At 40.1% G+C, this 27,447-nt stretch overlaps 1 protein-coding gene across 4 annotated transcripts; it reads left to right on the top strand.

Annotated features, from left to right (window-relative positions):
- Positions 1–1,980: 1,980 nt before the first annotated feature.
- gps1 (G protein pathway suppressor 1) lies at positions 1,981–26,205 on the top strand. 4 transcript variants are annotated; one of them, XM_036589355.1, is made up of 14 exons: positions 1,981–2,073; positions 7,592–7,684; positions 10,317–10,498; positions 12,265–12,429; positions 13,629–13,764; positions 15,553–15,630; positions 15,724–15,784; positions 16,580–16,665; positions 18,364–18,458; positions 19,410–19,515; positions 19,612–19,692; positions 20,595–20,732; positions 22,769–22,903; positions 25,715–26,205. In XM_036589355.1, the coding sequence occupies exons 1-14, from the start codon at positions 2,041–2,043 to the stop codon at positions 25,787–25,789; spliced, it is 1,464 nt and encodes a 487-aa protein (XP_036445248.1). In that variant the 5' UTR covers positions 1,981–2,040; the 3' UTR covers positions 25,790–26,205. The 4 variants fall into 4 exon arrangements, with proteins under 4 accessions (XP_036445248.1, XP_036445247.1, XP_036445246.1 ...); XM_036589354.1 differs by having other exon boundaries at positions 22,769–22,920; XM_036589353.1 differs by having other exon boundaries at positions 10,317–10,513.
- The last annotated feature ends 1,242 nt before the right edge of the window (positions 26,206–27,447 follow it).

Here is a 27,447-nt window from a genome sequence, read left to right as displayed (position 1 = left end):
TTTTAAGGTGTGTGTCTCAATCATTGCTCTTCTGATGGACATTCATACACTGTGTTAAAGCCTGTGGGCACCTTCCGATCCTGAATTACTTCTTAAATTACACCTATTCATATGGAACCGTCTGGAAAAGTTTTACTCTAGATATGAAAACTGGAGAAACTTAGTGGTGGTCATAGGAACCAGATGTCTGAAAGGGTTAATGCCTCTAAAAGCTCCCTCACAGAAAGTCTGAGAAGGTTCTCGGCCTAAAATGTAGTTTTTAAAATCCATTCATGGTGGAGGGATACAGGCAGAGGCAAAATAGTCCCCAAAGAAAACGTATTATTCCAGATTTTCCACTATTTTCCATCATCAACATTCCATATAAACTCAGAAGACTCGTGTAGGTTTGTGTTGTAGTCATGGCGACCCCTGGTTCCTATGACCACCACTGTAAAGACATCTGGACCATTTCACACCAAACCACTCTGAATCTCAAACCTTGAATTATACAGAAATTTTGAAAATTCAGTGACATTCCCTTTTAAAGTAGTTGAATTCACTCAGTAGAAGAGGTGTCTGGATGTTTTCCCCTCCAATAATTCATGAATATTATTAGTGTAATATTCCTCTAGTGCTCTTACAGTGACCTATAATATTTGTGTGGTGTCCTGTAGTAAAGCACAGGAACTGTTTGACAATGTCCTCAATCTACTGTGCTCTACTGATAAAAAAAAATGCAATATTTCTCCCATTTTAAGACAACTGTTTAGATTTTTTGATTTCATTTATTCACACTGTTCGTTGTTTTCATTCTCACAGCCTGCTGAATGAAGCCAGGAGGATGATCTGATCAATAGGACAGATTTTCCACCTGTAGTCCTAAAACTCTCCTCTCACACAGCAAAATAACATCACATGCAGTGTTAGAGTCAGTCCACCAGAGGACGCCCTGCTTCTGCTCGGCTGCTGAGCGCTGCTTTGAAAACAAAGTCGCGGCCACGCCCACCTGACATCAGAGCTGTTTAACGGTGAACTGGTTAAATAAACAAATAAATAAATTAAAACTTTTTTGTGCAAGATTTCACAATAATTCAATCATTCAGATGTAAACAGAGAGATTCAGAGTGGTTTGGTGTGAAATGGTTCAGATGTCTTTACAGGGGTGGTGATTGGAACCAGGGGTCGCCATGACTACAACACAAATATAGACATTTTATTTACTATCCAGAACCACCAGTGAACCTACACGAGTCTTCTGAGTTTATATGGATTGTTGACTGTTGCTGCCCTGCGATGGACTGGCGACCTGTCCAGGGTGTATCCTGCCTTCCGCCCAATGACAGCTGGGATAGGCTCCATCCCCCACCGTGACCCAGAAGGATAAGCGGTTTAGATGATGATGATGATGATGATGATGATGATGTGTGTGTGTTGTAAAATAGCGGAAAATCTGAGAATAATAAGTTTTCTTTGGGGACTATTTTTTCTCTGCATGTATCCCTCCACATTGACTGGAGTTTGAGGCCTAAACCTTCTCTAAACTATCATAAAACAGTGTCTCAGTCATCAGGCAGTGAATTCATAACCATTTCATGTAGTAACTTTCTGTGAGGGAGCTTTTAGAGGTGGACGTCTGGTTCCTATCACCACCACTGTGAACAGCTCTGACTCGGTCAGTTTCTCTAGCACGGAGCGTTTTGTTGACACTTTGTTTACATCTTAACCATTTAATAGCGTAAAAATTTTGAAAAATTGGTGGACTCCCCCTTTAAAGCCGCCTAATTCACTCATCATTACGAGGGCGGTCTGGACGCTTCTGGACACCTTTCTCACATAAGCGGGCTGTGTGTGTTGAAGATGACTAACCGTTGATTTACAGTAAAAAAAAAAATAATTATAATAATCAATAATTCTTTTTTTAATCGGTCCCTGCGAGCGCGGCCAGGCACGCGCGGCTCTGACGTCACGCGAGCCCGGCCCGGCCCCGCCGCTAGCGTGCTCGTGCTCGCGCGCTGCCTGACTCGCGCCCCGGATGTGTTCTCGCGCCGTGCGGTGAAGATGCCTCTGCCCGTGCAGGTCTTCAACTTTCAGGTGCGAAAACTGCCGAACCGCCTCCGAAAAATAAACCGGCTCCGAGCGCAGCGGAGCCGGGGAGCGCAGCGCTGCAGCCCCGCCGCAGGGGTTTAACTCGGGCTGCTTTATTTCCTCAGAGTCACGGTGTGTTAGCTTAGCTGTCATGCTAACACGGGCCTCTAGCGTTAGCTTTAGCTTTAGCTGTAGCTCCGTTTTCCGTACTTATTCAACTTCGCCGCGGCTTTTCCCGGCCGCCGCGGTACCTAACGCCGCGGTGTTGCGGTGTACACGTTAACCATACGACTTAATAAACGCTGTAAGTCTTATTTTCATCGTTTTAAGACGTTTCTGTTGAGACTGAGGCTAGCTTCTTATTCGCGTTTTCCGTTCCACCTTAAAAGGTGCAGCAGTTACATTCTGTCCTCTGAGGCGCCGGAATGTAACTGCTGCACCATTTAAGGTGGAACGGAAAGTTCGGGTGAGACGCTAGCCTCAGCTATGGACCGTTTCGAGCCGTTTTGTGTCTCAGAGATGGAAACTTTTACCGGAATGTCAGCTGTTGGCTCAGTTAGCTCTGTTGCTTTAGCTCGCTAAAGGAATTTAAAACCTTAACTTGGATTAAACTCGACTCCACAAACAGCTCCAGCTCCCGTCTCGATGCGTTTGTCAGACCGGGTAGGATTTAAACTGTCGTTTTTCTCATCGCTGGTTTGTTATTCACCCATTTCGCCTTTAGCAAAACAGTGCTGGCGTTCATGTTTACACCGATCAGCCATAACATTGAAACCGCCTTTTTCTTTCTGCACTCACTGTCCACCTTATCAGCTCCACTGACCATATAGACTGTAGTCCGTCTGTTTCTCTGCATACTTTGTTACCCTGTTCTTCAGTGGTCAGGACCCCCATGGACCCTCACAGAGCAGGTACTATTTGGGTGGTGGATCAATCTCAGCACTGCAGTAACACTGACGTGGTGGTGGTGTGTTAGTGTGTGTTGTGCTGGTCTGAGTGGATCAGACACAGCAGTGCTGCTAGAGTTTTTAAACACTGTGTCCACTCACTGTCCACTCTATTAGACACTCCTACCTCGTCGGTCCACCTTGTAGATGTAAAGTCAGAGACGATAGCTCATCTGCTGCTGCACAGTTTGTGTCGGTCATCCTCTAGTCCTGCATCAGTGGTCACAGGAAGCTGCCCACAGGACGCTGTCGGCTGGATGTTTTTGGTTCTCAGTCCAGCAGTAACGCTGAGGTGTTTAAAAACTCCAGCAGCACTGCTGTGTCTGATCCACTCGTACCAGCGCAACACACCACCACCACGTCAGTGTTACTGCAGTGCTGAGAATGATCCACCACCCAAATAGTACCTGCTCTGTGAGGGTCCATGGGGGTCCTGAACACTGAAGAACAGGGTAACAAAGTATGCAGAGAAACAGATGGACTACAGTCTGTAACTGTAGAACTACAGAGTGAAACTATATGGTCAGTGGAGCTGATAAAATGGACACTGAGTGGAGAAACGGGGAGGTCTGTTTAATGTTATAGCTGATTTGTGTATAGTGAGATGTTGAGGGTGTAGTGTTTCAGAAGATGCCTGATGCACCTAATCGGCTCATTTAGTGCGGATGTAGTGCTTAAAGGTTAAACCAGTTTAGTTTTCTCACTAGCAGAGCTTTATTCTGATCCAATAGTGCTTATAGTAGCAGCCTTATGTGATGTTGGGGACCGTCTTGTGTCTTATAAATCTTCGAGACCTCTGGCTGTTTTTAACATGTCTTCATTTTGAGGTATAATCTGACTATTTTGTGTTTCTGAATTCAAAACAAGCCCCCCAAAGCTGTAATAGTTACTAGCAGTTTGTTTATTGCTCCCATTGAGTTTCACAGTCTGAGCTGTTGTGTGTTGATCTACTGTAGTAAGCTTGTGCTCAACACTGCAGGACATGCGGCGGTTCTATCGTCACTCGTTGTGAGTTTTCTCTTCTGCCCAGGTGGTGAAGGTGGCTGTCAGTGAGTGTGGTCCAGGCCCACGCCCACTTTGTTTGTTTACATGCACAAAATATTGTGACAACTGGAGAAAATCTGAATTTGACAGGAATGAGTTAACATGTTTACAAGAACCTGAGAAATCTGGTAATGAGAGAACTCCAGGTTTCCATGAGTCGGTCTACAATGGTATTTTTTTACTAAATACATAACATCTTCGGGTCGACTGTAGCTTCCCTGCTCTTTTAATTAACACCCCGAAGAAGAAGCACATGATGTAAAATTCAACTTTCTTGCTGCAGTTTTCTGTTCAACCTGTAGTTATTTACTGACACAGTTTATGTTTTTATGGTTCTAAACTGCTTAAATGCTTTTATTTGTTGCTGTGTTGGAGTAAGTCTGGTTCTGCATATGTAACAGAATGAAAAATACCAGATTAACAGTTTACATGCGATGAATGACTCTTATTGTTGACCTGAAATCCAGGTGCCTTCATCAGAGATGTAACAGTTTAAATACAATTTTGAAAATATCTGAAAAATTAAAGTACCGAAATTTAAACTGTACTGCCAGTATATGGAAAAAAATATACAGTAGTTTATAATTAAAGGGCTCATGTAATTTAAAATCTCTTTTTCCTTTTTTTGGAACACTGGTATGTAAACATTGAACTGTGATGTCACAAAAACCAGCACATTCATCTGCTCGGCCTACAGCTGTTTAGCTCCGCCCACTCATACTGTATTTTGTAAATTATGTAAATTATAAGGAGTGTTTCACCCTGTACTGTGAATATTTGAATGAGGTGCAATGCAAGCAGCCGATCATATCTTATTTACATATGTAGGTCTTAAAGGCACAGTCACAAAAGCAGCCAGGCGTCAAGAGAGATCATGTGAAAATAAATTACGACTGTTTTTGATACCTAAAACTACGCAAACATCAGTGTCAGATCGCTTTTTTGCTTCTGTGCTGTCTTTTTCTTGTTTTTCTGAGCTGAACCAGTGGGGAATTTCACAAAGCAGGGCTTCTCAGTTTAGCCAGATAATCCCAAAGTCAAGCCTGTCCAGCCGGACATTCTTACTAGACAGTCCTCGTCTTTGGGCTTAAGTTTTCTGGCTGACTGAGAAAATCCCGCTTTGTGAAATGCCCCCCAGATCTGTTTAGTGCATAATTAGACTCTGTAGCAACATTTTTAACACTGCAAATCTGTTGCTTGCAATCCTGAACTGTATGGAAGCTGATAATAGGAATAAGATTATAAGATTTCTCACAGAGCTTGAATGATCATGAAGAACGATGGTGTCGTTAGTGTGTATGTAAACACACTGCTTGTCTTTTATGAACGTGCTCTCCCCTCTTCCAGGACGGCTCTCTGTCAGGGCAGGTTCAGGACAGGCTCAGTGATAGTTCAGCGTCATCCTCTCAGACAGAGCTTCAGTGCACGCCCCGCAGCAGCAGGTCTGACCTGCTCGTGGCTTTCACCGTGGGCGACTATGCTCTCAGCTCGTGCCTGTCGGTGTGCTCGCTCGTCCTGGAGGTAAACACAGAGAGAGAGAGAGTAGGGAGGGTAGTCAGAGCAGCCTGCTGAGGGAATTCTGAGATTCAGTGCTTCTGGATTATCTGTGTGCTAGGGCTGTAAGAACACACCAAAAGGTGGTCATTCAAGGGGTCAGTTGTGGAAGCTTATATTATATAGTTAAATAGATCTATATATATATATATATAGATATATATTTATATTTAACTACTTATAAAGATTTATAATGGTATTTATTAAAGTATGTGCCTGTTCTAAGCGTTGGCCCCATCATCAGGAGATCGTAAGGTCGGTTCCTGGTGATGCTACAGCCGTCCGTGGCCGGGAGTCCAAGACGGCACAGTTGTCCTCGCTCTCTCTGGGTGGGCAGGATGGCCCCCCGTCTCCCAACAGAACTGGCGGTTAGCGTCTCCTCCGAACGCATTCAGCTGTCCAATGATGTGGCATTTGCCGCAGTTCGAAAAGATGCGGTGGAGCTTCACAGGACTCAGAGGAAGCCTGTGTTCCTCCTAGCACTGGTGGTATCGTGTGAGGGGGGGTCCTAACTAGTGGGTGCAATTGGATGTGACTGAATTGGGGAGAAAACTGGGAAAATCAGATTGTGCCTGTTTTTGGCCCAAAATAAAATACTAAAACATAAAAATTGTTTACATATCAGCTACTATGTAAGGTATTATTGGGGAGGGTGGGCTGATGTAATCTTACCACAGGACGTCTGTAATATTAATGATTCACACAGCATAAGAAATCCCGGTTTAAATTACAGCAGTAGGTGCGGCTACTCCATTTACACATGCCTAAAAGGTAATAACAGTGAAGTCATAGTAAATAAGAAAGGGTTCTGACCCTAGATCAGTGCTCATACCCTGAGAAGCTTTGTGAATACCTTGTCCTGGTTATATAAATCCTGTGATATAAAGCAGGCTGTAGAAATAACCACAGGTTATATTAATCCTGTATGAATTGACATGTCTGGAAAAAATGCTTTCATACCATGTGAATTCTGTTCTAACAGAATAGAAATGCATGCAGAATGTATTACTTAAGTTTAGTGATATTTAATGTAGTTTACAAATATGTAGTTATGGTTCATCCCAAAGTAATTTAACCGTGGTGAAATCTGAGATTTCATGATTCACTGAATCATTTCCTAATAAATCAAAATCTAATTAAATCATTTTGAGAGCAGAGATTCACCTCTATTGTGCCTGCATCTCTCCACCACATGGGAAATTCACTGAAATTCACCAACCCAAGACTTCTTAAAATAAAATACGGATTTCATTTCTTTGCACAGGGCATCATATTTGACATATCTGGAAAAATGCTTTCGTACCATGTGATTTCTGTTCTGACGGAATAGAAATATATTGCTGCTGTTGGAAGAAAACCTTGTATCTCCAAAATGGTAACTTTACAGGAGAGAGAAAAAACCTACTTTTAATGTAAGTCAATGGAACCAGATGTCCCCCCCCCCAAAGCATTTTTGGGCCATTTCTTTTGGTCTTTTCATGAAATTTACACACAGCGTAAACGACAACAGGCATTTTCAAATTATGTCTAAAACTGAAAAACGGCAAAAATGGAGATACAAGGTTTTTTTCCGGCAGCAGCGACATGCAGAATGTATTAAGTTAAGTCAGTGCAATTTAAAAATATATAGTAACGATTCATCATAAAGTAATTGAATCGAGATTTCGTGATGCGCTGAATCATTTCCTAATGAATCATAATGAATCTGATTAAATAATTTTGAGAGCAGAGATTCACCTCTAGTGTGCCTGCACCTCTCCAACACGTGGAAGCGAATGGTTTCTACTGAAATTCACCAACCCAAGACTTTTTAAAATAAAATATGGATTTCATTTCTTTGCACAGAGCATCCTATTTTGATCTCCTTGCAGTTTTCAGATAAATATTTGATTTTGTTTTTAGTCGAGTTTAGAGAACCACGTGCAAAATGCATAGATCTTTTTTGCTGAAGTTAACCACAGCGATTCTTTCATACACAGGGGTCAGTGGAGCCCATGCAGATAGATGCTGACCCTCAGGAAGACCAGCAGAATGCACCTGACACCAATTATGTTGTGGAAAATCCAACCCTGGTACGTATTCCGCATCAACTGAACCTGACACATAATGCCTTTTCGTTGGGGCTTATTTAGGTTACTTTAGGTTTATTTTAAATAGAAGTAGACAGACGGTACAGAACACATGATAAACTGTTGATCCCTTTGCTGTGCTGCAGTGGAGCGTTTGGATTTTATGTTGGCTTAAACAGGCTTCTAATATCTGTGACAGTCTAATGTGAAGAGAAATTACTTGTAATTTCCCTCTGATCTGTTTACAACAGCATCCAATGACATCCATTCCCTTTCAAAATATTTTTGTAAACTGTACTGACTTATATGTAGAATTATATGGAGAATTAAAGCCCTGTGAAAAGGTTGCACCACATATTGGAGAAAGGACATAGTCAAGGTAGGGCTGGGCAATATGACAATATATGTCGTTATCATGATAAATTATGTCACAAAATAATACAAAATGCTTTTCTGAACGTATCATGTATATCGTCATGTATATCATAGACCCTGACCGACTGCATGTTTATATATAAAGAGAGCAAAATTAGTCCTGTTTAACTGGATTTAGTGCCAAATATTTAATAGAAATCATTATGTTCACAGTTTTGGTATTTTTAAAATATTGTGACATACCAATTTCTTGAAGTATCAGGATTTTAGATTTTTGCCCAGTCACTCATGTTATGACATTATAAACACTGTTATTGATCCGTTTTATCTAGAGTGAGCTATGCAGGTCTGCACTCATTGCATACAGACAAAACCAAGTTCACTTTGTCTGATTGGTCAGTGTTAATCTGGTTCTTGTAGTGCTAGTGCGCCACACTACTGGTTGAGAGAAATAATTGAAAATAATTGTTTTATTGTCAAATACTCAAGTTTGTTTTGACTTGTTTCTGTAAAAATGGCTAGAATGATAAAAAAAAATCCAGTTTATAAATCATATTTTTAACAGCTAGAAGCTGTCGTGGTGGTCTGAGGATTCCTCCTTTGACCAATCGGATGGCTAGGCAAACTAAATACATTACTTTAAACAATAGGCCTTTTCACATGAGAGAGAGGTGCATACACCAGCGGTCAGCAACATGCGGCTCTTTTACTGTCCCTGTTGTGGCTCCACAGCTGAATCAGATTAGTAGGTAAAAATAAAATAATCCTCCTTTACAGTAAAATAAAGCTCTGCTGATCGTTCAACACAGTTTAACAGTAAATGGTCTTAAACTCTGGAGTTAATGTAGAACTGCTAATTCACCAACGTTTAACCCTAAAACGCAGTCTCACAGTCTCGCCTAGCTAGTAGATAACGAAAAGGCAAAGAGACGGATTTAAGATTTTACGAACATCGATAATTTGGAGACGAATGGACTTGTGTTTATAATCAGTTGAGCTGGTTTCCTGGTACGTTTAATCTGCAATGAGAAACTGACAAACGCCAAAAAGTCGCGAAGCTGAAGTCAGTTTCCCGTTCCACCTTAAATAGTGCAGCAGTTACATTCTTTCATTACATACATGGAACAGGAAAAACAGGAAGCTGGTGAATGAGAAGCGACTTCAGCCTTGTAAACAGTCAAACTTTGAGAGACATTTTACAAAAACTGCTTGTACTTCTTCTTTTTTCTTGTTTCCTGCTGGAGATGCAAGAAAAGCAGCTATAGCTGAGCTAAAGCTAAAAGCGGAGCAAAGTACGTCTGTGTTTTCGTGTATATTATATTTTTAGCCTATACTAGTTCATCAGCACATACTGAGTCATATTTACAGCCAAGCTGGTAAATTGGATATAAAATGTTGTGGTTAGATTATTGTTGAAAGGACAAAATGGCTATTCTTAACATTTAGGTTGCGAGCCCTGGCGTAAACGCTGGGTAAAACAAGTTCCACTATTACCTTACGGACAGTACAGGCATTCGTACCACTTCATCTCGCAGCGTGTCACTTTATCTTTGTCATAGTTGCGAAGATGTTGAAACAGCTCGCTAACAATAAACTGAGTGGCAAAAAGCTAAACACACTCACATTCCAGCAGGGGGCGCCGTCAGGGTCTGTACCGCTACTGTAGACGTTTCACACAAACACCGGCTTCATTAAACGAAAATCTGCTCCCTGCTGATTTTTCCCATTTTTCTCTGCTCATCGTCAGCTGACAAACCACTGAAACCATTGAGATAAGGCTGTTTTTGCTTCAGGCTCGAACACTTAAGCTTTTTATATACAGCACATTCTCTGTCAACCTGAAGAACCATTCACAATGCAAAGAACCCTTTAATCATGCAATGGGTTCTTTGATTGTTCATGGTTCTGTATAGAACCATTTTCTTTACTAAAGAACCCTTGAAAAAACGTCTTTTTTTAAGTGTTTAGTTGGCTCGTTAGCATGTTAAAGACTACACGGCTAACAATAACAAGACGGAAAGCTTGAAAAAAGCCAGACAAAGTGAAATGTTCTGCTCAAACTTCTTAAAAAAACATTTTGTGTTGCAAAGTTTGCAAAGCTAGCTAATTAGCTCACTGAGACTAACCTGGCTAAGGCTGAGTGCGTTCTGTTTGAATAGTCCGCTCCTCACTGTCGCCTGCTCATTGAAATGAGGTCTAGATTTTCAGACTGATTTTTTTTTTTATTTTTTTCATTTTTTTCTCCCCCCTCCTCTTACAGGATCTGGAGCAGTACGCCTCCAGCTACAGCGGACTGATGAGGATCGAGCGGCTGCAGTTTATCGCTGATCACTGCCCCCAGTTACGAGTGGAAGCCCTGAAGATGGCCTTGTCTTTCGTCCAAAGAACCTTTAATGTTGACGTTTATGAAGAGATCCATCGCAAACTCACTGAAGCCACAAGGCAAGAGCAGCTCCTGTAAATCATTTAAATTCTTTCTTTAACTTTTCTTCTACACTGAACACCTAGTTAGTTTAGATATCTTGAATATAGGTTATATTTTTATTAAAATACTTGCTTTTATTTATGGTATTTAAAGCAGGTGATGTTGTTTATTTTTTATCTATTTTATGAATATCAACTTTGTTTTTAAAGGCACACTGTGCGATTCCATGGAACGATTGTTGATACATGAACTCAACAGCAAAACATACACCCCTCCCTTCAGTGCTTCTTCAGAAACTCTGCCCCCCAAATTCATAGACAAATATCAAGATATAACGTTAGAGCAAACAATTACCCAGCCGGTAACGGTGGCTAGGCTGTGAGTTAGCGAACTAGCACTGCAGTTGCTGATGTAAAACTAACCAGTTGCTATCACAAATGTTAACCAACTGGATGAAACAGTACTGACCTGCTGATTCTGTGAAACAGCAAAGATGAGTTAATGTTGCCTACCTGTCCAGCAGGAGCGACCTCCTCATCCGTTTTCATGCATTTCAGAACTCTATGAAGCTGAAGTCAGCTTCTTTTTCACCAGCTTCTTTCCGTTACTTCACTTTGTGTTTACATAGAAAATAGTTTTTTGCTGCTGTATTAATGTGTAAAATGTCATATATTTAACCTTATATATTTATTCTTACTTTTATTTTTAATGATACAATTTCATTGCAAACTACTGTAAGCTACTGTGTGTGTTAGCACTATATACTAGCCATTTAACTGATTTGTCGTGACAGTAGGTTTTATAAGCTGTTTAAAAATGATGCCTTATTGCATTATGGAATCTGTATCGTTCTCTGTTTGTCACCAAACCTTATAAAAACAATGTCAGTCTCTTAAAGAGCCCATATCATGGGAAAACCCTCACTTTTTTAAATAAAGGGTGTTTAAAGGTATAAGTAAATGTTGTGAAAGCTTCAAAATATATCATTCACTCCCCAGTACATACAGTCCACCCACTCACGCTGAAATTATAAGGAGAGTTTCAGCTTGAACTGCTTTGTGAACGAGGCAGCATACAGGACAGACAATCACAAACAAGCTCATTTTACATAGTAGAACAACAAAATCAAAACCAGTTTAATTGTAAGGGGTTGAAGAAAGGTTGGATAACTCATAAAAAGGTGGTTCTTCAAGGGTTTTTTTTTAGTAAAGAAAGGGATTCTTTACGGAACCTTCAAAGAACCCTTTGCACGATTAAAGGGTTTTCTGCATGATGCATGGTCCATATCACCAAAAAGCGTTCTTCTATTGTTACGATGTCAGACTTGTAACAATTCAAGAACCCTTTTTGAACCATTCAAAACACGTTATCTATCGATCTGAAAAACACTAAAGATGCAAAGAACCCTTTAATCATGCAAAGGGCTCTTTAAATGTTAATGGTTTTAAATAGAACCATTTTCTTTAATAAAGAACCCTTGAAGAACCGTTTATCATTTAAAGCGTGTAGTGGAGGTCAAAGGAAAAAATAAAGTACAATAAAAAGGTAGGATGTGGGCCTTTAAAATGACTTTATACAGTATTTATTAGTTAAGATTTTAGTTAAGTGCTTAAATGTCAGGGCAAATTTATAACAGTTAAAACAGTAACAGAATTAACTTTGAATTTTGTTATTATTTTTAAGTTTATTCAGAATAAATTATACTTTGTAGGGTTAAAGAGCAGATTTGTGTGTTTCTGTTTTCTCTTCTGTGTGTGCATCTGAAATGCTTGTGTTTCCGCAGGGAAGTGCAGGGGGTCCCGGATGCGGTTCCAGAGGGGGCGGCAGAGCCCCCTCCCTTCGACACAGCTTGGGCAGAGTCGACCAGGAAAAAAGCCCTGCTCAAACTGGAGAAACTGGACACCGACTTAAAGAACTACAAGGGAAACTCCATCAAAGAAAGCATTAGGTACAGTTTTCTCTGATACGAGCACCGATTCTCAGACACAGAGTTAGGACAGTGTTCTTACTGCCATGATTTGTATCCCAGCTCTGATACACCTGTTTAGGGTTATGAAGTGTGATAGTTATCCTGTCAGAACTGGATTTTAGTCACTGTCTGGAGCCCTGCAGTAGGGTGCGTTAAGGACTTTTAAAGAGCCCATATCATGGAAAACGGTCCATATGTGGAATCTTAGTTGCAAAAACAGGCCATTTTTATTGTTCATGTCATGAAAATCTGTGCATGCCTATTCAGCCTACAACATTATGACCACCTCCTTGTTTCTACGCTCATTGTCCATTTTATCAGCTCCACTTACTATATAGGTACACTTTGTAGTTCTACAGTTACAGACTGTAGTCCATCTGTTTCTCTGCATACTTTGTTAGCCCCCTTTTACCCTGTTCTTCAGTGGTCAGGACCCCCATGGACCCTCACAGAGCAGGTACTATTTGGGTGGTGGATCATTCTCAGCACTGCAGTAACACTGACGTGGTGGTGGTGTGTTAGTGTGTGTTGCAAAGCATGCAGAGAAACAGATGGACAACTGTAGAACTACACAGTGCACCTATATAGTAGGTGCTAACTTTAGTTTAATCGAATTTCGAAGGGATTTGTCTCATACATGCATGTTGTATAGTTGCCCCCCCCCCACCACCATCAGCGATGCTGGAATTTGGACACTATTACAGTTATTGGCACTGTCAGTGCCAAAAGCTCCACAGCTTGTTGTGCGGACAAGACTGTGAGGCCGTGACGCCTTCTCTTATGGCTGAACGGGTAATGTGGCTCCTCAGCTAGGCCTCGTCGCTCTAGTGTCCATATTAGGCTAATGCTAAACCAAAAAGTCCAGCTGCTCCTTTATGTCTGCTGCCTTGGAAACAGTGTTCTACTTCAGATGAAGTGGACTAGACAGCAGGAGGTGACCATTTTCATCTGAAACATGACCGAAATATCCCTGACTCAGGCACTCAGCTAAAGGTTTAGTGTTTGCATGGTTTGCACTCTGTACGTCACATTATTTGTGTTTATTTGTGGCGCATTGGTAAAACTGCACACTGCTGGGCCTCAGGCCTCACGTTAGGAATCCCTGATCTAAAGTCTGGTTGGTATTGCTGTTGTTAGCAGATGTGAATCAGTTAAACTGAAGCTCTGTGATGTTTTAGGAGGGGTCACGATGACCTGGGAGATCATTACCTGGACTGCGGTGACCTCAGCAACGCCCTGAAGTGCTACTCCCGAGCCAGAGACTACTGCACTAGCGCCAAGCATGTCATCAACATGTGTCTTAATGTAATCAAGGTGAGCGCACAGGCATGACACTTTGCTGTTTGTTTGCCTGTTACTGCTGAGGCTCTTTTGGGATGTTTAGAGTCCAGTTTAGTGTCAAGAATTTCAGGTTGCTCCAATATGAACAAAGTTGTCTACTTCCTTTCTTGTCTTTGAGTTTACTTTTACCAACAAGTATGTAATTAATACAGCTAATGCTGATCCATTAAAATATGCCCTAATTGACTTATACTGAATTTTGAGATCATCTCTTCTTCCATACATTCTTTTCCAGAGTGTGTTTCTGTTTAGGGATGCATCGATACCATACCAATTTTTTATTTTTTTTTCCCCCCAGACTAAGTACGAGTACATATTTTTAGTACTCACCGATACAGTGTCCGATACCATACTGAGTAACCTACTTAGAATAAAGTAGCTGTTAGTGTAAATGAGTTATTGGACAGGCTTGGCTTTTGTTATAGTGCCCCCTGCTGTAATGCTCAGAATACAGCTCGTGCAGCTGCGCGCGAAACCCCGTCTGTGAAGCGTCTGCGTTCTCGTTCTTGCATGAAGTACGTTTCGGGCCTAACAGTTAAATCATTGTAAATGAAGTGCGTTAGCTAGCTGTGCTACATTAGTTATCTCTAAACGAGCAGCGCTGCAGTGGAGGTTTAGTTCACAGTCAGAAAAGCTCTTCTGTACAGCTGTGAGTAAAGTAGCTTTCATAGTTTTGATCCTCATCTGTCTCTTTCAGCAGCAGCACAGCGACAGCAGGAATCGCATCCGAGGCTAACATATCCGAGGAGCTCACATGTGGAGTTTGTGTTCTCTGAGTCTTTCTGGCTGGTTGAGCTGTAGCTGACTGTCCTCTAGACCCTGCGTGTCTCCACCTGTATTGTGGACGCGGCTGTGATTGTGTGTTTAAAACGAGCTAAAATCTATTCCTGGTGGGAATCTACCAAGGCAGAAAGTTTAAAGCAGAGGTCTTTAATTAAAATTCAGTAAGGTCCAGTCAAAGAAAGTTTCCTTGAGCAAAGGTCCGGAATCATAATGTCTAACTTGCATCATGATTCAGTGCCATATACTGTTTACTGAAGTAGCCTAGTAGGTATATCAACATCTTATACAGTCAACAACTGAATATCAAATCAAATAAAGTCCAATTCAGTCATATTTCAACAACATTTATTGTTTTAGAGCAAAACATGTGAAATAACTTCCCTCTGACTCACTTTCTCCTCCTACTGCTGTGTCTCGCCTCGTCCCTCCCCTGTGTGTGTGTGTCACTCATTCGAGTCTCAGTGCTCATCGTAATGCACAGATCTGATTGGCTGAGTAGCATCATGTGTGATTTTTACCACGCATGCGATTGGTCTGTGAGTCTCCTGGGTCGCTAAAGCTACTGTAAAGGCTAGAAACGTTACGCTGATTAAAACAGGACCACACCGTCAAAATTAAATAATTCTCCATAGTTTATCGGTTATAGGTCTAGGTCCGCGTAGGACAGCGTCTGGGTCCGGACTCGGACCGCGGTCCGCCTATTAGTGACCTCTGGTTTAAAGTGACCGACAACTTTGTGTCCGTCTGTCACAGCTTCAGTAACTCTTCTCTGTGTGAGCAGAGCCTCCTTTACTGCGTTTGTTTGTTAGCACTGCAGCTACACTTGGCTCACATGGTATCAGGTGGTATCGGAATGTCGGTATCGGCCCAATAACCGACAGCCGTGTCGGTATCGATGCATCCCTAGCTCTGTTATCAGTGTATCTGTTTATTCACCTGTGTTCTCCTGACTAATTGAAGGTCCCTGATCCTCTGCAGGTTAGTGTTTACCTCCAAAATTGGTCCCATGTACTTAGCTATGTCAGCAAGGCTGAATCCACTCCAGAGATAGCAGAGGTTGGTACAAGCTGACGTCCGTAACTTCATCATTTCTGCCATTAAGTGTGCGTGTGTTTATTTTCTAACCTACTCTCTGCATCTCTTTCACAGCAACGAGGAGAGAGAGATAGTCAAAACCAAGCTGTTCTCACCAAACTAAAATGTGCTGCAGGTACTTTTACCTTGTTTACTTACATTCTGTCGGTTAAAATAACCTTCCTGAAGCTGTGAGATGCTCAGACTGTGAGCGTTTTTAAAAATAGACTGAAAACCTAGCTGTTCAACTCTGCCTTTCACACAAATTAAGCTTCTTTTAGCTGCACTTCCCCTGTCAGTCCTGCCAAAGGTGAAGACTAAACATGGAGAAGTAGCGTTTAGATACTATGCTGCTCTTAAACTGACCCAGTGGACAGAGAGCATTAGAAGAGCCCTGATACTGAACACTTTAAAATCAGCCTAAAAACGTTCCTGTTTGAGCTTTCAGCTCTGTTTAAAACACAACTCTTCTTCTCTGTAACGGCACTTTATCCTTATGTAATATTTAAATTGATTTTTAATTATTCTAATTTAATTTATAATTAGGTTTTTAATTTTTTAAAGATATTTTTCTTTCAAATCTATTGTTTTAATCATGTTTTAGTTGTGTTATTATGTTGCATTAAGCAACATCACTGTTGCTTATATTATTAATCCGGCCATCTACATGCCAGCCATTTGAGTAAGTGTTAGGGCTGTAGTCTGTTTGTTTTGACTGTTTTGGTGCAGTTGTTTAATAGTGACTCACTGATTCGCCTGTAGTCATGTGGGCTGTGTCCAAAACCACGTACTACTGTTTAGTGTGGTTGTGTGCAGTTACGGACGGAGCCACAGATTTATGGTACATTATTGACGTTGATTTTAGGGTAAAACTTTTAATTTGATGGCAGAACAGTAGTAAAAGTCTCTGTCTCTTCCTCTCTCACCACAGGACTGGCAGAGCTCGCCTCAAGAAAGTATAAACCCGCTGCCAAGTGCTTCCTGCAGGCCTCTTTTGACCACTGCGACTTCCCTGAGGTTTGTCTGTCACTTAGCAACATTAGTACACCAAGGAAAAGGTCACTGCAGAGCAGGAATGGGACTTTCATTGGTTTTGGTTTTAATGATAAACAATAACACACTGATCAATCACCTTTATTTTCACTGGAAATACATAAAGGGTGACCCTCATTTACAATGTAGCCGAGCATGCACGTACAAATATGTTGATTTAAATGGAAAAATTGTACATAATAAACCAACAAAGAAAAGAAAAGAGAGAAAAATTACCGAAGAGTGACGTCAGCGTGTGGAGCGTCCTCTATATAACACACAGTGAAAATCATACCATCATAATCATTATTTAATGGAATTGAACCCTTTGGGACCTTTAAAGGCTCTTGCTTACGACAAGATACCCACATGATACCCACATATATCAAAATGTTCAGAACAATCTCAGCTCTCTCTGGAATGAGGCCCTTTTGACCTGTAGCTCTGTGTACAGAGATAATTCAGCCCTAAAGCTGAAAAAAGTCTCAGTTTTAGAAGTTCTTAATATCTCATGTGAAAACAGCTTTACTCACATGGACGAATTGTTTTGGTGCTTGAAATGTGTTTAACAAAGTCTCAGGATCACAAAAACCATAGAATGTATGAATAAAATAGTAGATAAATGTTCCACTTTCCAAAACCGCTGCAGCAGCTTCAGCAGCTGTAAACTCTGCACGCCATTTCACATGAGTCTCCGATGTGGACTGAATGAAGAATGAAGGGTTTCCGGCGTGATGGTCAGTCCTTAGTGACTTCCTAAGAGTGTCCTTTGGTCAGTTTCACACAGAACGTAGACGGACACACGAATCCACCAGCTCCACACGGTGAGAGGCAGATGACGTGTATCTCAGCCCCTCTTCATAGGCTCATAACTCCGGATGTGAGTCTCGTATGATCTCGTGATAAGATGGAATGGAAAGGGTGACTGTACAGATTCAGGAAGTGTTTGAACTGGATTTCTGAGCTGGATCATCACAAAGACATGAATAGAAACACAGAGAAACGTCTACTTTGACACACCGGCGCATTTGTTGACCCCAGAGGGTCAATAATTTGATCATATATATAATGAGAAGCTTTTTAAAAAGTGTTGGTGGAAAAAAATAACCTATCATTGTGGTCTTCCTGCAAAGCATTCGTCTGCATAATTGGTGCTATGATAAATATACATGTGCATTTTAATCAAAATAAATATCTTTGAACAGTTAACGATACTTCTGGTGGAGCAATTTCGGTGTACATTACTTCACCTTTTCTCAGTGTATTTTACATGCCTTATAGTTCCTCGATGATGCAGAAAACTGACATTTTTGGCTAATGATATCATGATCAGAAGCGTCCAGTCCCTGATACTGAGAGATAGAGCTGTAACAATTAATCGGTTAATCGATTAGTTGTCGACTGTTAATCACCATCTATTTTAATAATCGATTAATTGGCTTGAGTGACATCAAACTGAATATTTTGAGGACGTCATCTTGGGCTTTGGAAAACACTGATCAACATTTTTCACAATTTTCTGGCATTTTAAAGACCAAACCACTAATCAATTAATCAAAATAATCAACAGATTAATCGACATTGAAAATGATCGTTAGTTGCAGCCCTACTGAGAGACAGATGGAGGAGCGCTCAGTGTGTCCGTTCTTGTGTATAATCCTGTATTTTTTCCTGCTCCTGTAGCTTCTCTCCCCTAGTAACGTAGCGGTCTATGGGGGGCTGTGCGCCCTGGCTACGTTCGACCGACAGGAGCTGCAGCGGAACGTCATCTCCAGCAGGTAGGAGGAAGGTGTTCACTGTTACTACCATTGGAAAGATTATATTAAACTCAATCAGAGAGTCAGAGTGTTTTTGAACAGCATGTCAAGGATATTAAAATACTTGTTCAGGTAATTTTCTGTAAATTTATTACAGGCAATTAGCAAAAATGTCACATACCAAAATATAATTGTTTAGTCTAATCTAAAATGTACTACATGTATTGCAGTGTACACGCTTAAGAAAGATGGTTCTTTAAGTGTTCCTTAGTTAAGAAAACAGTTCTATGTATCACCATGAACACTCAAAGAACCCTTTGCATGATTAATGGGTCTTTGCATCATGAAATGGTTCTTCAGATTGATGGATTTTGAAAAGGGTTCTATATAACATCTACAGCACATTCTCCATCAGCACATTTCACCACGCAAAGAACCCTTTAATCATGCAAAAGGTTCTTTGAGTGTTCTTGGTTCTATATAGAACTGTTATCTTTACTAAGAACCCATGAATGACCATCTTTTTTTAAGGGTTTTGAGAAAACCACCTGTGCATATTGTAAATGAATAGACTTTATCGTTCAGGTACAGAGTTACATTCATTTGGATTTAAATGCAAAAATCTGAATATGAATCTCATTGTTTTTAGTTCTTTTTAAATATGAAAATGTTAATTAATAGAAAAACTAAATGCTGTTTAGGAATTTAATTTCAGATGTTCAGTTGTTTTGGTTAGGTTGATCGTTCTCTTGAAAATTCACAATGAAATTTGAAAAACAATGAAAATTCAGTTTCAGTTCAGAATTTAGTTTTAGCTCATACATATTCAAAATAATATTCACATAATATTCACAGGTTTTTGCATTTAAATTCAGATTTCTAAAGGCGTGAACTCCATATTCAGGCTTTCTTGTGTAATTTCAGGATATTTCTGGCATTGTGTGCTGATAAAACTCTCTCTTTACTTTCCAGCTCCTTTAAATTATTTTTAGAGTTGGAACCCCAGGTCCGCGATATTATCTTCAAGTTTTACGAGTCAAAGTACGCGTCTTGTCTGAAAATGCTGGATGAAATGAAGGTGAGGAACGCTTATTGTTTGTGTTTATTTGTTTGTGTGACGTTCGTATTATTTGTCTGACCGTGTTTTCTCTGTTATTTGTGCTTTGTGTTTTAGGATAATCTCCTCCTAGACATGTATCTGGCTCCTCATGTAAGAACACTGTACACACAAATCAGGAACAGAGCACTCATTCAGGTATGGAAAACGGGAACGTTATACTGTAGCCCAGCTTCAGCTCATTTTAACCTTAACTTTTTTTTTTTTTTCTTTTTTCTGTAATTGTTTCAGTGAAGTAAACAGTCACAAAGTCTGCTGTTATAAATTTACAAAGCCATTTTACGTTACATTCAGTAAGTGGTTTATTTTCGCAGTGGACAGTATGACCGTCATTAGTCTGATAAATTATGTTTTCACACTCTGCCTCTCTGTTCAGATTGTGTATGTCATCTGTAATTAAAGCACACTGACCAGCTGCATGTTCGATTACAAAGAGAGCATAAATAGACCTGTTCAGTTGGATTTTAGTGCAGTGCAGTTTGTGAAACATCATAAAATCATCGCATTCACAGTATCTTTTTGTAAAATGTGGCACAAACCAGAATAAGAAGTGTCTTAAACTTGGACAGAGGTTAGAATTTGCAAAGCAAAGTTAGATTGTGCTAAAAATTACATCAAATTTGATATTTTCATATACTGATGTATTTTAATTGCCTAATTTCCAAATAAGACAATTTCCAACTGTTCTACCCCATTGCATGCAAAATAATAATAATAACAAAAGTTATTTTTGTCTGATAAAGTATTGGTTGAATTTGTAAATTGATATTCAGATACATTTCATGCATGAAAATGCATTTCAGTTAGTGAATGTCCAAAGGAAACTGTTCTACTTTCAAATTCAAAATAAAATAATAATGAAAAAATACTGTTTCTAAGTGTCCTATTGTGTGAAATGTGATTAGAATAAATGTCTCAGCTAAGCTACCTTGCTTTAATAAGCTAGAATATGTTGGGCTAGAATACACTGTAATAGGCTGTGATAGTGCCAGATGATGACCGACTCTGTCCTGTTTCTGTTTCTCTTTTTCTCTGAGCAGTACTTTAGCCCCTACGTGTCTGCGGACATGAATAAGATGGCCATGGCCTTTAACACCACGGTGGCGGCTCTGGAGGATGAGCTGACTCAGCTGATACTGGAGGGTCTGATCAACGCTCGCATCGACTCCCACAGCAAGGCACGCACTCTACACCCCCTCACTGCACTTCACTGCTGTTATTGTTTGCTATCTCGTGTCGACCAGAGGAGGATGGGTTCCCCTTTTGAGTCTTGGTTCCTCTCGGTGTTTCTTCCTCTTGCTCTTAGGGAGATTTTCCTGCCACTGTTGCCATTGGCGACGCTCATGGGGGTTTGGACCCAGATTTTTTCTGTAAAGCTGCTTTGTGACAACACCTGTTGTTAAAAACGCCCTATAAATAAACCTTGACTTAGGGGGCTCCCGAGTGGCGCAACCGTCTAAGCATTGGCTCAGTCATCAGGAGATCGCGAGTTCGATCCCTGGTGATACTACAGCCATCCGTGGCTGGGAGTCCAGGAGAGCACAATTGGCCTCGCTCTCTGGGTGGGCAGGATGGCCCCCTTTCTCCCCCATCACTTAACGCGATGATTGGCAGTGCAGATGTAACAGATCTGGCGGTGGGCGCCTTCCTCCGAGCGCGTTCGGCTGTTCAATGACGTTGCGGCAGTTCGAAAAGATGCAGTGGCTGGCTTCATGGAATTGGAGATGACTAAATTGGGGAGAAAATTGGGTAAAAATCCAAAATCTGCTCTGCAAATATTACTCTTTCCCCTAAATAAGTTCCTAAAGGCCTGTGTGTTTAACTGATGATGAATCAGGTGTATTTAAGGAGGTAGAACCCTGAACTCTGCATAGCCATGGCCTGCAGGGACTGAAGTCTGACACACTTAGACTTCCCTCTGACTTTGGCGAACGCTCTGGCATTTAGTTTTTTTTCTTTCACAGTGTGTCTTTCTTTCTTTTTCATCTCACGATTGCTTGCCCCCCCCCTCTTTAACAGAGTCAGTCAGTCAAGGTATTGTCAGTCAGACAACCATGAAATTACTTTGAATCTCCTGGCAGTTACATTAACATACATGGGGTGGGGGGGGCACAAAAGTCTGAGACCACATTAAATAAACTAAAGGAATTTTTTCTTTTCACCTGGAAATAAATTTTAAAACAAAGAAAAGTTAGATAGGTAGGAAACTGAAGAACAAGTATTTAAGCAAATTTGTGAAATTGATCTGTGTAAAGTCCATTACACAAAAAGGGCTGATTTGTTTTTGAGCCTCATCTCTTCCAGTGAAGCTCGTGTTCAGATGGATTTAATCTGCTCATCAGAGACCTTTTCACAAACTTGTGGAGTCCGACCCAAGTGCAAGCTGGGCTAAAGCAAAAGAGGACACACCACCAATTCATGTTAAAATTTCAAACATTCTCATTTTTACTCAAATTCTTATGCTGAATATGCTGAACATATAATTTGTAATGAAAAACTTTGCATTTTATTAGAAAATCATGCAAAATAGAAGCATTTTCATTGTTGCTTCTGTTTCATTTTCAAAGTATATAAAATGCAAAAAGCAAAAGAAAAACACATTCACACATGCTGGTACCTTCATAGGAGGTAAGATTTTAACATCTTAGAAACAAGATTTCATTTTTTTTTACTAAGTAATTGTGGACCATTTCTTCAGAGAGGGTTGGTGTGAAATGGTTCAGATGTCTTTACAGTGGTGGTGATAGGAACCAGGGGTCGCCATGACTACAACACAAATATAGACATTTTATTTACTATCCAGAACCACCAGTGAACCTACACGAGTCTTCTGAGTTTATATGGAATGTTGATGATGGAAAACAGTGGAAAATCTGAATGGATTTACAGAATACACTTTAGACCAAAATCTTTGCTTTCTATGAGGGAGCTTTTAGAGGTGGATGTCTGGTTCCTATCACCACCACTGTGAACAGTTCTGACTCGGTCAGTTTCTCTAGAACAGAGTGTTTCACACCAAACCACTCTGAACGACTCTGTTTACGTCTTAACCATTTAATTATTCAGAAATCTAATTGTAGTTACTTTTATTGTCAGGATAGCTCAGGGGTCGGTAACGCGCGGCTCTTTTACTGCCCTATATATATATAGATATATAGATACATATATATCTGCTGACTGTGCTCGTCTCTCCGCTCTGTGTGTGTGAATGCAGATCCTGTATGCTCGTGACGTTGATCAGAGGAGCACGACGTTTGAGAAATCTCTACAGATGGGGAAGGAGTTCCAGAGACGAGCCAAAGCCATGATCCTGCGGGCGGCCGTGCTGCGTAACCAGATACACGTCAAGGTAACGGGGTCGCCAGGGTAACGTGTCTCCTCACTCTGCTCTGCCTGCTTCCCCCTCACCTCACCCCCCATGTCCTAAACATCTCCCACCCTCTGTCCCTTCCAAGGGTGAGCGATATGATTATCGCTATACAGTTTATTCGCCTGTAAACACCCAATATACAGTAACTGCATAGTAAGAAGTAGCTGATTTGATGGCAGGTTATTATGCCATTTATTGTATTTAATGAATTTAGTACTACTTAATAGCTTGTTTCTCATTTCTTCTTATAGCTTGTCATTTTTAAATGCACTGCGGTTCTGTTGGTGTGTTTTGTCCACAAACTGTAGAAAAACAGAATATCATGATGCACAGTGCGCACTGTAAAACGGTCTTCAAGCATTGGGATGTTTGGGTTTGTTTTTGTTTTTTTGCTATATCGCTCACCCAAAATCCCCTGCACTCATCTCTGCCCGTCCTTTATTCTCCCTTTCCTCCTTCGTCAGCATTAGCCTTAACATTACCCCTTATTTTGGCATATTCCCTTCATCAGTATTACTGCTGTTGTTAATATTAAGCCACCATCATTCAGGCCTTTTTAAGCCTTGTAGGAAATACTGTGTCCTGAGATGAGAGGGACTAAGTGCATTAGTGTTACTACTATTTAGGGTTCCAGCGAATGATTATTTCTGTTACTGACTGATCTGTTGATTATTATTAAACGACTACATTAGTAAACTAGTCTAACTCCTCTGCCTTATTGTTAGAATAGCTGACTCTTTGTCAGCGCCACCATTCACAGTTCTGTCTATGCAACAAGTGATTTCTTCTTTTATGGTGCAGCAAATAGGAGCCGTACACTTTCTTATAGTGTGTTACAGTCTGTTAGAATAACTCTGTGAATCCTATGAACTTTAGTCAACTTTTATTAACCTTTAAAAAAGGGGAATTCCACCAATTTTTCTAAATTTCTGCATAATTCAGTGTTTGAGATGTAAACAGAGAGATTCAGAGTGTTTTGGTGTGAAATGGTTCAGATTTCTTTACAGTGGTGGTGACAGGAACCAGGGGTCGGGTTCATGAAAGTGTCTTAATGAAAATCTTCTTAAATGTGTTTTTTTTCTCAACTTTATTCTTAAGAAAAAAGTCACGAAATGTTATTCTTCATATAACTTCTTAAGAATTCTCTTCTTAAGAAAATAGTTAAGAATAATTGTAAGTAAGTGTTATTCGTGAAAATAGTATGTTCTTGTTTTCGTAACCGTACGACAGACTCTCACTCCTATTAGGCTGTAAGAGTTGATGAGATCCTCGTCTCTTGCCTTGCACAGTCACCCCACAGTTATTGTACAGGGTGTCCCAAAAAAATTGACATCATTTGAGATGTGAATATCTGAGTAACTACATGTCCTGGCAAACGAAATTAAACAGGCTTCATGTTGAACAATACAAGATTTATTTATCAAAATTCGAACAAGAAGTTCAGAGGGATGTAGATTTTATAACCGATTTCACAGCTTCACAGATGTTCAATATGCGCACTGCCTGTGACGCGACACACGTCAAGTCGGTAGTCCAGCTCCTGCCAAACGCTGCAGCATGTCTTGCGTCTCCAAATGGTGCATTTTTATTGGATTTTCTCGAAAATGCACACTGCACACTCTTGTTTGACTGTGTTTGAGCATATTCTAACAAACAAAATGCCTTTTCATTTCTAGTGAACGCCGTTCTTCAACCTGAAAAACATTAAAAATTAAACTTGGTTAGTTTTTACACATTTTGTTAAAATTTGAGATCATTTGAGGGAGAATTGGCTGTTATTAGACTATGAAATGAGGTCACTTTGTTTGGGACACGCTGTATTTTCTAAGGAGAATTGGCTGTTTCTTCCTCCATCACCTTTAGATTTTGTTTGCTAAATTTTTTTTAACACTTGTTTAGATGTTTTCTCATTTTGCTCCTCTCAGTGGACTAAACTAAATCACGGAAATAACAGTTAATACAAATTCAGCATGTTTCCTGCGTCATTTAGGGTACATGGTAAAATGCAATGCAGCTGACATTAGAAAACAATAATTTTTTAAAGAAAATCTTAAGGAACTAATTAAGATTATTGTAAGAGAATATTTGAGAACTTGTGACTTTTTTTTTTTAAGAATAGCTTTTAAGAACATTCTTATGAAACAAACTTAGTCTTAAGAACTTTCGCAAGTTTTTTTTCTTGAACTTTTTGTGAATCTGGTCCTAGGGGTCGCCATGACTACAACACAGTTATAGCCATTTTATTCGCTATCCAGAACCACCAGTGAACCTACACGAGTCTTCTGAGTTTATATGGAATGTTGATGATGGAAAATAGTGGAAAATCTGAAATAATAAGTTTTCTTTGGGGACTATTTTGAGACATTTTAGGCCAAAATCTTCTTAAAACTATCATAAAACAGTGTCTCAGTCATCAGCAGTGAATTCATAACCATTTCATGTAGGAACTTTCTGTGAGGGAGCTTTTAGAGGTGGACGTCTGGTTCCTATCACCACCACTGTGAACAGTTCTGACTCTGTAAGATTATCTAGAACAGAGCGTTTCACACCAAACCACTCTGTTTACATCTTAACCAGTTAATTATGCAGAGAAATTTTAAAAGTTGGTGGAGTTTCCCTTTAATAAATGCGGACTGTTTTTACATACATCACACTTAGTTTGTTGGCCCATCATTTTCAGTTCCATTCATGCTCGTCCATCTCATCAGACACTAAAAACCTTAATCTGAGTTGATGAAGGTCTCTGTGCTTTCTGTGCTGCTCACTGTGCTCGTCTCTTCGCCCCCACAGTCCCCTCCCAGAGAAGGCAGCCAAGGGGAACTCACACCTGCCAACAGCCAAACACGAATGAGCACCAACATGTGAAGACTCGACCCGATGCCTCTCGTAGGAAAGTACACACACACACCAGGGGGCCGCAGCAGCATCACCGGCCCCCCCGTTAGAATTCAGTTCTGTTTCCCTGCTGAAGAGAGAAAAATCACAATCTAAAGACTTTATTTAAGTTGGGAAGAAGATGTCTGTTGTCTGTATTAAAGACAAGCACACCCTGTTGCTCAAGTTAAACAGAAATATATGGAAAAAAAGAAGAAAAAAAAAGAAAAACGAGAAAAAAGACGGGAAAAAAAGAGAAACGGCATTTACGCTGTACTGGCCTGTTGTTGTTTGTAAGAGATGCACTTTCCTCTGTATCTTGTGACAAACCTTGATTACACATTGAAAAACCTCATCACAGAACATGCTTTTAAAATAAATATACATTGGAAAAGATGCTCCCAAAACGCCTTCGTTTTTCACTGCTCTTCTTTTCAGATTCAGGCGTGAGCTTTAGGGTTGAAGGCTTAGAAGTGAAATTCTTGTTTTATTTCTCTATGATTTGAATCTGTTTCAGTATCGTCTAAGGGGCGACCGACCGACTGAGTGCTTTAAAAAGTCAAAATTTGTCTAAAAATTATTTTCTACAAATGAAATGCCTCAATTTGTCTTATTTTAATCTATGCAGTCTTAGATTTTAGCATATAAACAAATGTTTTGCTGTTTTTTTGTTTTGGTGGTGCAGGTGCATGTATAAAGGGGAATTCCACCAATTTTTCAAAATTCCTCCATAACTCAGTGTTTGTGGTGTAAACATAGATTCAGAGTGGTTTGGTGTGAAATGGTTCAGATGTCTTTACAGTGGTGCTGATAGGAACCAGGGGTCGCCATGACTACAACACAAATATAAACATTTTATTTACTATCCAGAACCACCAGTGAACCTACACGAGTCTTCTGAGTTTATATGGAATGTTGATGATGGAAAATAGTGGAAAATCTGAAATAATAAGTTTGTTTGGGGACTATTTTGCCTCACAGCGCCCTGCATGTATCCCTCCACCATGAATGGAGTTTAAGTTCTCTCAACTCTCATAAAACAGTGTCTCAGTCATCAGGCAGTGAATTCAGAACCATTTCATGTAGTAACTTTCTGTGAGGGAGCTTTTAGAGGTGGATGTGTGATTAATAATAATAATAATAATTCGTTTCATTATTTTCCCATTGCTCTTTATCCCTTAGAATTAAACAGGCTGTTTTTGTTACTGTGTGTTTAAGACTGATATATGTAACCGAGCTCTGTTCTGATTGGCTGTCCTGTATCAATCAAACTCAATCAAAAAGCACTCGAGCTGAAACACTCCTTATAACTTCAGTGTGAGTGGGCGGAGCTAAACTGCTGTAGACTGAAGAGGTCAATGTATGTAAATGAGATGGTTCTTGTGACATCACAGAAAGAGTGAATTCAAAACGGACTGTTTTTGCAGTTCGGTTTCCATATATGGACAGTTTACATTACTTCAAAGGGTTGGAAAGGGTTTTTATACTTTATCACTATGATTTTGAGCTAATTTCTAAAAATTGAAAAACATAATTACCAATATTTGATGATCTGAATTAAAAATGTTTCTGAATTAAAAAAAAAAATTCAGATTATTTCAGTTTCCCTGCTTTGAAAACATGTGAAACTCACCTGATTACCCAAAGAA

Source organism: Colossoma macropomum, unplaced genomic scaffold (genome assembly GCF_904425465.1).
Source record: "Colossoma macropomum unplaced genomic scaffold, Colossoma_macropomum, whole genome shotgun sequence".
Lineage (NCBI taxonomy): Eukaryota > Metazoa > Chordata > Actinopteri > Characiformes > Serrasalmidae > Colossoma > Colossoma macropomum.
The sequence above is the reverse complement of the archived record's forward strand: the minus strand, read 5'-3'. Positions and strand labels throughout refer to the sequence as shown.